Source organism: Silurus meridionalis, chromosome 1, assembly GCF_014805685.1.
Source record: "Silurus meridionalis isolate SWU-2019-XX chromosome 1, ASM1480568v1, whole genome shotgun sequence".
Taxonomy (NCBI): Eukaryota; Metazoa; Chordata; class Actinopteri; order Siluriformes; family Siluridae; genus Silurus; species Silurus meridionalis.
The window spans coordinates 24,646,657-24,659,274 of NC_060884.1; the positions used below are offsets into that span (position 1 = coordinate 24,646,657).

General features: G+C 35.5%; 1 protein-coding gene across 4 annotated transcripts in view; it reads right to left on the reverse strand.

Annotated features, from left to right (window-relative positions):
- Nucleotides 1–430: 430 nt before the first annotated feature.
- Nucleotides 431–12,618, reverse strand: part of pex5la (peroxisomal biogenesis factor 5-like a) — a 71,426-nt gene continuing 59,238 nt past the window's right edge. For all 4 annotated transcript variants that reach the window (XM_046847724.1, XM_046847723.1, XM_046847721.1 and 1 more), the window contains 5 exons: nucleotides 11,932–12,002; nucleotides 8,589–8,795; nucleotides 7,256–7,421; nucleotides 3,488–3,645; nucleotides 431–2,453 (listed from right to left, as the gene is read on the reverse strand). In XM_046847724.1, coding sequence (XP_046703680.1) covers nucleotides 2,252–2,453; nucleotides 3,488–3,645; nucleotides 7,256–7,421; nucleotides 8,589–8,795; nucleotides 11,932–12,002 — 804 coding nt within the window. In that variant the 3' untranslated portion in view covers nucleotides 431–2,251. The remainder of the gene's footprint in view (nucleotides 2,454–3,487; nucleotides 3,646–7,255; nucleotides 7,422–8,588; nucleotides 8,796–11,931; nucleotides 12,003–12,618) is intronic.

Here is a 12,618-nt window from a genome sequence, read left to right on the forward strand (position 1 = left end):
ATCAGGCATAACTTTATGACCACTGAGAGGTGGAGGAAATAACACTGATTATCTCTTCATCATGGCACCTGTTGGTGGGTGGGATTATTAGGCAGCATGTAAAAATTTTGTTCTCAAAGCTGATGTGTTAATAGCAGGAAAAATGAGACCGAGCATCTCCAAAAAAAAGCAGCTCTTGTGGGATGTTCCTGGTCTGCAGTGGTCAGTATCTATCAAAAGTGGTACAAGGAAGGAACAGTGGTGAACTGGCGACAGGGTCATGGGTGGCCAAGACTCATTGTTCTACGTGGAAAGCGAAGGTTGTCCCGTGTGGTCCAAACCAACAGATGATCTACTGTAGCTAAAATTGCTAAGTTAATGCAGGTGGTCATAATGTTATACCTGCTTTGGAATTAATATGCTTTAAAGATTAATAAACAGGACAAATACACAGTGTAAATTAAATTTTATTTTTATTTTAAAAGTTCATATGTTTGCTCAATATTTGATATATTCTGTTGTTTTAAATATGTTGCAGCAGACTTAATGAAGCCTGTGTATTGGGAGGTGCAGCATGTACAGTTTCAGTAGTATGTATAGTATCGGTAACGTGGTAGTAGAGGCAGATTCGTGTCAAATCAGTGGTTTGTTCGAGCTATGTTTTGTATGCCATGTTTTGCAGGCGCTGCAAGCTTCAGTAAATCTAGTCTCTTGTGAGAACAGTATGAACAGGTATGCAATAAAGTATAATTCATCTAGTTTCTATTTGCATTGCAAAACCGGTAACTATCATATAATCTGCTTTAAGTTAAATGTACATAAAGATCGATATGTACTGAAATGCAAAATCAGGATTACGTGTATGTCATAGAAATTAGGGATAGAATAAAAGAGGCATGTCCATTTCATGCATATAAATTAAGCTACCGCATTCGAAAAAATAAGTGCATTCATCATGCAGTCCTCATAAATAAGGAGTTCTAGAGTATAAGGTCATCTAGATCATCTCACCTGAGATTGTACAGAGGTCTAAAAAAGGGTCAGATATTCCTCGAGCTCTACCAACATAGCAGTTAGATCACTTACAGTAAGAAGCAATCACCTAGAAAAGCACAGGCCTGTTTTACAGTCATTTTAAATAAGCAAGATATAAAGAGATTAATGTAAAAAATGATCAAAATAAATCGATTTGGTCATTCATGCTGTATTCAAGCAAAGAATCCATGCCCTGTAAAGATGGATATGCAAACTTCCTTTTGTTGTCCATGCTATTTTGTGTTGTCCTGTATATGTGGACTACTTTTAGCTAGACATAGCTAGGCAGTCGACGAAACAAATACATATTTAACTAGCTACCATGTGTTTCCATAATTATTTGGAGTGTTTCCTTAGTAATTTGAGAAAACATGACCAAACTTTTTCTTTTTTTGTAATCTGCTACCATCTTTACAAACAATAAATAAAACCATTATCTTGGGTTATGCATCATTCATTACTTTCCCCTAAAGCTTTTTGACACTTTCATACTTCTCATCACATGCAGCAAAAGTTTTAAATGAGCTTTAAGTCACAATGCAAGAATGGATAACTTCATGTCAAATGGAACTGCTGAGGACAGTCACCTGCATATTTTGTGGGTCTTTCATAAGACAGTTATATATGGCATTCAGATATATAATATGCAAAAGAAAAACCTTTGACTGGTTAAAAAAAAAAAATGCTTCTTTGTAAACGACAAGCCCTCAATAGGCAAATTATCTCATCTGCTATGTTCCCCATTAGGTCTGTAAAATTACTAACAGTTCATCATGCATTTTAAATAAGGCTTTACAGTCGGGTCTGCAGCAAATGTTACAGCAAACAACAGAAAAAGGTTTTTGTTCTCTAGCACTACATTTAATAAAAAGCTAAAATAGAACCTGTAGGTTGTAGCACTGAACAATTCTAAACTATTGCTTTGATCTATCTGACAATCCAGATCTGCATCTGTTTCATCATACAGGAGACACAGGAGTGTAACTGGTTTGAGTTGCACACATTTTTTTCATAGTTCCTCCAGCATATCTGTCCACCACCTGGCAAGACATCACTAACTTGTATTTTCTCTAAGGCATAATTCTACAATCTTTCAGCCATTGTGCTCTTCTCTGAAATCATATACTGCCATGCAGTTCTCAGGAATGTAAAGGTGCTCTGCGAAAAAAACCACACAAAAAAAAAAATTCCTCTATTTGAAGGACTTTGGGTTCTTGGCTCAAAAATAATTGCCGGTTCACATGTCCAGGTTGAAGGCTCTCATGAGTAAGTCCAAGTCCCCGATGTTTGCCGCCTGGAAGAGCTCGGGCTGGTCCATCATTGAAAGCGCTATCCTCAGTGCTGCCCAGATGTTCCCAGACATGACCTGGTGCGAGAGCTGCCGACTCCGGCTTTTCCTCTGCAGGCTCAGCGCTGTCAGGAAGTTGCTTGCGGCTTCCCTGCAAAGGCAGATGAATTGCCAAGAATTGAACACGATACTGCTAACATTTTGCTTACATACTGATAAACCTGTCTGATTCTGCGAAGAGGTTACAACTGATGGAGATGGACCTTTTAACAAGATAATGGCACAACACTTTTTATAAAAATTTTGGAAAGAGTGGTTTAAGATTTATCTACAAGTGTTCTCAAATCTTGTTAGATATTACAGGAAGAGTAATATCCAACAGTATCCAATAGTATATTTTCAGGGAAGGCAGCACCAAGTATTGAGGAGACCACTATTTTAGCAGAGAAAATCGTTTTAGGCAAAAAATATATATATAATATACATAAAACTAATGAACATCTTCACATATTTAAGGTCTTTGTAAAAGAAATATATATATATATATATATATATATATATATATATATATATATATATATATATATATATATATATATATATAAAAGAAATCTATTTAAATGAGTAAATAACACTATTTCACTCCATAACACTTAATTATTAGACTATTTTAACAATACTTTATGTAAATTAACAGCAATTACAATGCTTAATTAAAAAAAAATAAAGTACAGGTACAGTAAAGTATGCAGTAGAGAAGTACAGTATAATAATAATTAATAAAAATAGTTTTAAAGCATTTTTTAGACAATTTTAATGAGATAAACCTTGATTAGAAATGTTAAAACTAGCGTTTTGAGCAGCTCGCGGTTGCTCACGAGCCGATCTGAATGAGAGTCGCCGGTCGGAATGAAAGTCGCGAGCATGCGAGGTCGCGGCGCTGAGGCCATGACTCCGAGGTTCCACTATATATATATATATATATATATATATATATATATATATATATATATATATATATATATATATAATATAGATAAAATTAAAGAACATAACATATTTATGGTCTTTATAAATATATGTTATATATTTATTTACATTTATATACTTTAAGGTCAGCAATAATTAGAATGAAATTAAAATGTAAGGATGTAGAAGGAGAGATAAACAGCAGAATCCGCAGACCTGTGTGCACCCAGGTTGATGCAGCTGATGCCCAGGTTGTAGCGAGAGCGAATGAATCCAGGCTGGAGCTCCAGAGCTCGGGTGTACGCTTCCACTGCCTCCTCACTGCGGTCTCCATTAGCTAGCGTTGCCCCAAGACGATTCCACAGCAAGTAGTCCTGTAATATTGGTGTAAAAAAGTAGTTTTTATTCTACTTAGTTACTAAGCATTTAGTAATTTACTTTTAGCAGCTTTAAATTATACACATAAAAATATAGAATTTCACTCTGATTTACACTCTCACACTTTAAAATGCTTCTCTCAAATTCTATTTCTGTATTTGTGTGCTTCTGATGTTAGACATTTCACAAAACAGGAATGCAGATTTGTTAAACCTTTTCACACTAAAATGATCAAATAAAACAAATGAAAGATGAATTTGTATGCGTTTGATGTTGACATTAGTAATGATCCTGCCCAATATGATTTAAAGCTTTTGGAGTGTGACATCTCATACACCAGTGATTCTATGCACAAGGGCAAATGGTTTTCTGATTTTTGGTTGATTTCTGGTTAAGCAACAACAATGTCACTTTTTGATTAACTTTAGATATACAATCTGCTGCCATGATACTGGTGTTACATTATTAATACAATCATTAAGCTATAATCTTCTCAAACATAGACATCATTTATCTACTCTAGCATTTTAATAAAATCTTATATTTTGTATGTTATTTGTTAGACGTTTATGTTATTTGTCAGTAAACTAAATGTCATTTAATAAAAATGCTTAGTAATACACCAATCAGGCATAACATTATGACCACCTGCCTAATATTGTGCTGGTTCCCATTTTACTGCCAAAACAGTCCTGACCCGTTGAGCATTAACAGCTTTAACTTCAGCAATTTGAGCTACAGGAGCTCGTCTGTTGGAGCGGACCACACGGGCCAGCCTTCGCATCCAAACATGCATCAATGAGCCTGGCCACCCATAACGTCTCTAGGTTACGACCGTAACCCTAGTTCCCCAAAGGAGAACGAGACGCTGCGTCGAAACGCTATGAGAAGGATGGTGGGTTACGCGTCCTTCAGATCTATAGTGACGAACCAGTCACTGGACCTGATCTGCGTCACGACCCCCTTGAAGATAAGCATCCTGAACCTGAGCCTCCTGAGAGAGTGGTTCAAGGAGCGAAGATCTAGAATGGGACGCAACCCACCATCCTTCTCATAGCATGTCGACGCAGCTCGAGTTCCTGATGGGGAACCCTGTCACTGATTCACCACTCTTCCTTCCTTGGACCACATTTGATAGATACTGACCACGGCAGAGCGTTAACCATCCCACAAGAGCTGCATATTTGGAGATGCTTTGATCCAGTCATCTAGCTATCACAATTTGGACCTTGTCAAACTCACTCAAATCCTTACATTTGCCCATTTTTCCTGCTTTTAACACATCAAATTTGAGGACAAAATGTTCACCTGCTGCCTAATATATCCCACCCACTAACAGGTGCCACGATGAAGAGATAATCAGTGTTATTCACTTCACCGCTCATAATGTTATAAAGCCACAATGTTATACCTGTTCAGGGTATACAAACATATATAACAGAAGAAACTTCCAAAGTTGCAATTATGATCTGCAGTCTGTTTTTCTGTCCACTGAATCTCTGCCATGTTTACAGAGAGTGCAGCTTGTTGCCCAAGAGATGCCTAATGTGAGAAACTGGATTAGACATTAGGCTTCATAGTATTCAAGAACTGAGTCTCCCAGCAGGCTGACACACATTACCAAGTCAAACAAACAGAGGATAATTTTTGATTGTGTGCAAATGTAGCCTAGGTTTGGAGACTAAATAGAGCCAAGAAAACAAGGCCAAATCACAGTTGATTACACATTCTCATAATAATTGTGGAACAATACAAAGAGCGAAATGAATTGCATCGTAGCTTGCTGGAAGAAAATGTGCATTGTGCTGGCTTACAATAAAATCTGTTCAGCTCAAAACAATCATACTAACTATACATCCTGGCACTGACTCTTAGTATCATATTTCTCTGTCGCAAACCATCACTAAGTGGATGTTTATTTATATTAAGCTCAAGTTCTGTCACTATATAAAGAGCTTAACAAATATTTATCTTTATAAAGTCCTCATTTATATCTCCATTCATTTTAAATACTGATTACCTCTTTTCAGTGCCCAGTGGTAATTCCCCCGCCCCCCACCCCCCCAATTTTGTAGATGTAAGACTGAGGCTACATTGATTTGCTCTCCGTCCTAGATGTAGGACAATCAATCATAGGGGCAGCAAGCTCACTGCCCCAATTAAGTTATTATTGCACCTAGTCATCAAAAGAACCTTAGCAAGCACTAATAAAGACCCTAGGGCAAAATTACTCTGCACCATGCAGAACAAACAACATGAACAATTTCACTTTGGAAAGAAAAGCAAACACAAGCGTATAACTGGTTGCCAGATTCGGCTACTTATCTTTTGGGTTAGCTTTAAGTCTTTTGTGTGGCTATAGACGTAGTTGGTGTGGAAATTTGTCTTTAACTTGTATCCCTGCTCAATAATGTTAACAATAAAGATGCTAAAAATGCTAAAAAAATGCTTAGATAAGACATGTAATTTAACTTCTTGTTTCCTACTTCAAAGTTAAGGTTTTTAATTCTTCATTCCGTTAAGGAAGTAAACTTACTAAAAGTATGAATGTGAAAATATAAGAAAGATTCATAAAAGATAAGGATGTCGGTCTCAAGTCACATAGCGGTTTTAGTTACAATTTGACAGTTACGATGTGACAAAAGTAACAATTTGACAAAAGTTACAATGATGACAATTTTGTGCACCTTACCTAAAACTGTCTAACAAATGCATTATTACTAATATCTTTAATGTAAGCCAGCAAACTAGGTCAAGTCTAATGGCTAAAGTCTAAAGTTTTACTATGCAAACTGTCGTGGTCTACAAAACGTTTATATCCACAGACAGATTACAGTGAAGTCTCATAATTCATGTCACATCTGCTAAACTTCTTAAATTTGACATTTTTATTTCTTCATAAATAAAACAAAATAAAAACCTTGAAAACGTGAGATATAAAACATGAAATAAAAACAACTTATTACTTTACAATGAACTAAATGTCATACTTGCCAGGGACATTACTAAAACAAAGGGGTATTTATGCACATTAATTATTCATGTAAGTGGAGACATCTGTGAATGAGAAACCACAAACACCAATATTGAGAGAGAAGTGGAGATATTGCATGAACCAAAACAGACACATACACACATACACAAGCCTAAGACTTCAGACTTTCTAAAGTCTTAGGTTTGTTTAAACTGCAAATCTAAGTTGTGTCTCTCCCATGTTTATGTTCCCTCGTTCACTTGTTATAATGATTTCTTATTCTTCAGTTTTTTTTCCTTTTCACCTCAAACTGCCTGTTTTTGGATATTGATTATGGATTTGTGAATATCGATTCTGTCTGCCTGAGCACTGACCCCTGCTATGGACCCAATGACTATTTTAATCTTTCTCTCTTTTTCAAACCATTCCATGGTCAAAGTCAGAGATATTTTTCCCCATTCTAATGTTTGATATTAATATTATCTGAAGCTCTTGATCTCTATATATTTATACATTGTGCTGCTGTTACATGATTGGCTTATCGGAAAAACTGCATTAATAGTCCTAATAATGTGGTTGGTGAGTGTTTATCTTGAAGCAGTGCCATGTATTATGTACAGCAATGTGAGTACCTCTGGCCGAACAGACAATGCAGCATTGAAGGCATCTACAGCCTTGTTGAACTCAGAGCTAAGGTTGTAAAGCACACCCAGGCCTGTCTGCAAGTCCGGGTCAATCGTGTCTGGGTTCTGTTGGGCCGCATCCAAGAACAGCTCCTTTACCTCAGGCAGCAGAGAGCTGAAAGAATTAAGAAAAAGAGATATTATAAAACAGATACCGATTGGAAACTGAACTAACACACCTTAATACAAAATACAGCTATTAATATTACTTTAGCATTATTAGTAATGTTAGATCATTAGTATTTTTTTATATTATTAAATTATTACTAATCTTAAATGACTAATTTTAATATAAAATGGAATATTTAGAGGTAAAAAAAAAAAAGTAAAATGTAATATATGTATGTTTACATTAATTATCAACAATTTGTACATTTCTGATGGTACCTTTGTGTGTGGGAACCGGTAAGAGTATATAAATCATCAAAAAAAAGAAAAAAATACAGTTATATACATATAAACATATACATAATACATATAAAATATATTTATATATATATATATATATATATATATATATATATATATATATATATATATATATATATGTTCAAAGAATTAAACATTAAAAAGTGTGTCTGCTTAATAAAGGTTTCTTATCCTTTTTTTATAATTATTTACTTAATTCAGATAATAATAAACACATCGACATTCTGAAATAATGTTTTGCTGTGACCAAAAAGAGTTTTAACAACTCAATTATTTTAAATGATTTAATGAATTATTCATTGTATTTGTTTAGTCAGTTAATTATTTTGAATAATTAATATTAACCCATTTTTTGCATCCTAAACAGACCAAGTACTTCAAAGATTTCCCAATTAAACATACTTGTTTGATTGACATTTAAGTCAAATGAATAAGATATAAATATAATAAAAAATGTGTTGGTAAATACATATAATAAAAATGTGTTGTGGTCAAATGCTGGAACAAATGTAACAAATGTAAAATAATGTTAATTATTATCGGTTATTTTTTATTAATTATTAATTATTAATGTTAGGTTCCCTGGTGGTCTAGTGTTTAGGATGCGGTGCTCTCACTGCTGCGGCCAGGGTTCGATCCCCGGTCAGGGAACCAACCCCAGCCACTCTTAGTGCCGGTCCCAAGCCCGGATAAATGGGGAGGGTTGCATTAGGAAGGGCATCCAGCGTAAAAACATGGGCCAAATCAACTATGCGGATCATGAATACGGATGATCCGCTGTGACGACCCCTAACGGGAGAAGCTGAAAGAAAGTTTTTTTTTAAATGAATGTTAAGGATTATCGTTTCCTCACCATGTCATGGATGTAGAGTAGGAAAGGCGACGAGAGCTTGGTGAACCCTGCTGGTTATTGCGGTTTTTCAGGAGGTGCTTATATTTTGGGTTATGTCTCATCCAGCCCAGTAGTGCCTCACACGCTTCCTGCTTCATGCCTGTGTTGGTCAAGCTCACTGCCAGTGCCATGAGGGCCTGGAGGTTGTTGGGGTGGAGTTCCAGACACCTGCTCATATGCACATATCAAAGAGAAACACACACAAATACAGACACACACATACAGACACACACACACAGAGGACTGAATCAAATGGACTGCAGCTTTGATGGACACTAATTAGCTCACAAGCAGCATAATGAGTAGCAGATGTTCCCTTTTTAATTTACAGGTGACTACCTGCACATCTCATATGGTTTTACTTCAAGTTATACAAAAAGTGTATTATAAAATTAACTTAAATTTTTTTTTTGTAAATTATTATAACAAAGAAATATTATAACGAAATCCTGGCAGCACAGTAAAAAGTACTGTAGGGTTACAATTAAAGCATTTTTTTTAGCTTTAATTGTATTTTTCTAATTTTATTTTTAAAGTATTTACTGTAACTCATATATACTGCCAAAGGATTATGTTCACAATGATACTACAACTACCTGCTTAAATTCTTTACTTTTAATTTCATTCACATTGTCACATTGTTGGTGATTACAAGTTGACAACCCACATCATTATTTTTAAGTTTTGAACAGGGAATGCTAAATAAAATATTAGTCAACTCTCATTCCACTTATTAAATTTAAAAGCCTTTTTCTCACTTTTAAGGCTAATTACAACCTTGCCCCTTCTTATCTGTCTCATCTTCTCAATATTAATGTTTATTCTCATTATCTTAGATCTCCCTTATCTCTCCTTCTTTCTGTTCCTTCTGCTCGTCTTGCCATTATAGGGCATAGGGCATTCTGTTGCTCTGCTCCCCGGCTCTGGAACTCTACCTCCAGACATTAGAAACATTGATTCTCTGTCTGTTTAGTCTTACCTGTTTAAGATTGCATACACTTCCTAAATCTTATTGGTCCAGTTACACAGTCACAGTCATACTCGTATTAAGTCATTTGTAATTGTTTGTTTATGTCGTAAGCTGTATACATCGTTTCTATATGTTTTTTTTTTTTTTTGCTTTAGTTCTTTTTGCTTTGTCTTGTATCTTATTATGAAGTGTCCTTGAGTGTTGAGAAACATGCCTATAAATAAGATTTATAAAAAATTTTTTTTAAAGAAACTTAAACATATGCAACTGAAAAGACACACACATATGTCCTGTAACCTAATGATGGGAGTGCCATGTATTTTCATTGACTTGGTAATCAGGTCAACCTGCTAAGAAGAACCAGTATCTTTGGTCCTTTTGACAGATTTTTACAATTTTGTTTTTTACAAAAATATGTAATCAAAATTGTTTTTGCATTTTCAGATTTTTTCGGCAATCTTTGAGCAGGATGTTAAGTAAGCTTTCAGAAAAGTGAACACCTGGAAGACAGCAGGACCAGATTCTGGAGTTGGAGAACCTGAGACTAAGTTGAATGGTAAGAACTGGGTACGCAAATGGAGAATATGTCTCCTCATGTCCATTATCAAAACAAAGACGTTTATAGTGGAATTCAGCAAAATGAGGAGAGGAGCTACCACCCACTTAAGATCAATGAGACCCAAGTGGACAGTTTTTGGAACCTTAATGTTTACATCATATATCAGGACCTGTCGGGGTCCTGTCACATTTATACCCTGGTGAAGTCAGTGCCTTTACTACTTTAGACACTTAAGGGAGTTTAGACTGCCTTCTAAGGTGTTAAGGAACTTTCACACCAGCACCACTGAGAGCATTCTGACAGGAAGCATCATAGTCTGGTTAGGGAACAGCACCATCCCCATAGATGAGCTCCCATGGGTTGGTGCTTTTAGCTGAGCATACCTTCCACACTTTGTTTCCTGACCTTCAGTCTATCTACAGCAAGTGGTGATGGACCAAGACCAGAAAAAAGAATATTACCTCTGAAAAATGAACTCTTCAGTCAGGGGGTTTGCATATATTATTTCTATTCTAATTGTTTACAAGTAAATTCTGGTCATTGTTAATTCTACAGATAGTCCTGGTTGTGACATAGAAACTAATTGATTTCATATCAATTAGTTTGTACAATTAACTGTAACTGTCACTCACTGTTGGAGCTCAGTCATGCTGTGTGTTGCTCTTTCCAGATGGAGTTTCTTTGGGAATTATTTTTGTTGATGCAGCATAGTATGCTACATATTTGACTATTTGCTCCTGAAATGTCAGTTAGTCAATTTGTTGCTCACAGTACTATTGTATAAAAGCAATACCACTTTCACAATCTGCATGCTCACACACACACACACACACACACACACACACACACACACACACACACACACACACTCTTTACTGTTTTCACTCGAACTGGAACTAAATCCTGCCAAACATCTTAGATGTTGATGAAATGCACTCCATGAATTTTTAGTATATTGATTAATAACTTGTAGATTATGATTTATAGTTTTATTAATACAAATTAATAATTAATTTATATAAACCAATCTAACAGAGCTAACGCGTTCACAAACACACTCCTAATTATTTCTAAAGGATTCTAAGTTTGGAGCAGGGGTGTAGCCTACTGCCTTTTTGATATTTTTATTAAATGAGCTAGAAGACAGTAATTTAGGGAAAAACACTACTTTAGCTACTAGTTAAAATCAACTAAGATTGTAAAATGTTAGTAATATGTGAACACATTGTAAAAGGCAGACCCATTACAGAGAGTCAAAGAAAGCTAGAACTAATTTAGCTAATTGATTTAGAAGTGACTTTCTGAACTTTCCACATTTTAACCAAACCTTACATGTGAACCTTTATAATTAAATATACCTGAAAATCTGCATTATTTATCGATTTCTAGAGTGTATGACATTAGGTACATTCTTCGTAACACTTCCAACAAAGTGGTCCTGAAAATGCAATATGACTGTGAAACAAAAAAAAAAAAGCAAAAAACAAACAAAACCTCCCAGTAAATCTAATACTGTACCACAGAATTCTGTATAATATTTGTTTTAATTGTGGTGGTGATTGTGGAAGGTGAATGTTGCACTGGGGAGATTTTAACTGGTGATTAACACAGATGCCTTTTTACACCATTTTTTCAGTCCTGATCCATAGCATTATAAAAAAAAATGGGCATTCCATGTAAACACTATACTCCCAGCTTTTAGGAAACGGTCAGCTCTAACAGGAAAAACAGCCCTGACCCAAACCCTGGGGAGTTCTGTGTTGGCACCTCCTTACCTCTGGAGGGAGACAATCGCTGCCTGCTCGTTCTCATTCTCTGCTTGTGTGGTTCCAAGGACTTGCCAAGCCTGAAAGAATACAATGGAGTTGGAAGGCTGAATAGCAAGGTTATCACCTAGCCTCCAGTGAGGGAGTGTATTGTTGAAGACCACAGCAACAACTCAAGGGATTCTAACAATTGTCTAGTAAAGCTGAAGGATATTGGATAGAAAAATACATGTTATGCTGTTGCAAAATCAGAATCACTGTTTTTGCAAAGAATAGTACAGGAATTTTTTTTAGCATTAATAAGTCATGTGGTGGACATGCTATAACATTACAATAACCAACACCACTAAGATCTTCATCCAAATACTTATAAGAATAAAAGTGTTTTTTTCCCATTAGTCCATGACCATTTGCAAATACTAGCAATTTCTATTGTATTTTTATATACATATTTTGTAGTGTAATGTTTGTGATACATGAGATTTAGTCAGCAGTTATAACCACACTCGCATAACTCGCTTTTTTGTCTTTTTCATAAAACACACTTCATCATGTTACAGAAAAGCCACAAAGTTCTGGAAAAAAGGTTCCCTTCTCCTCTGCAACAAAGCACTGTTACAAGCTTGTTACCAAAAGCTAACACTGGAGCATCTCCTTAAGGAAACTTATGGTTTTTCTTTGTTTGCAAATGACATT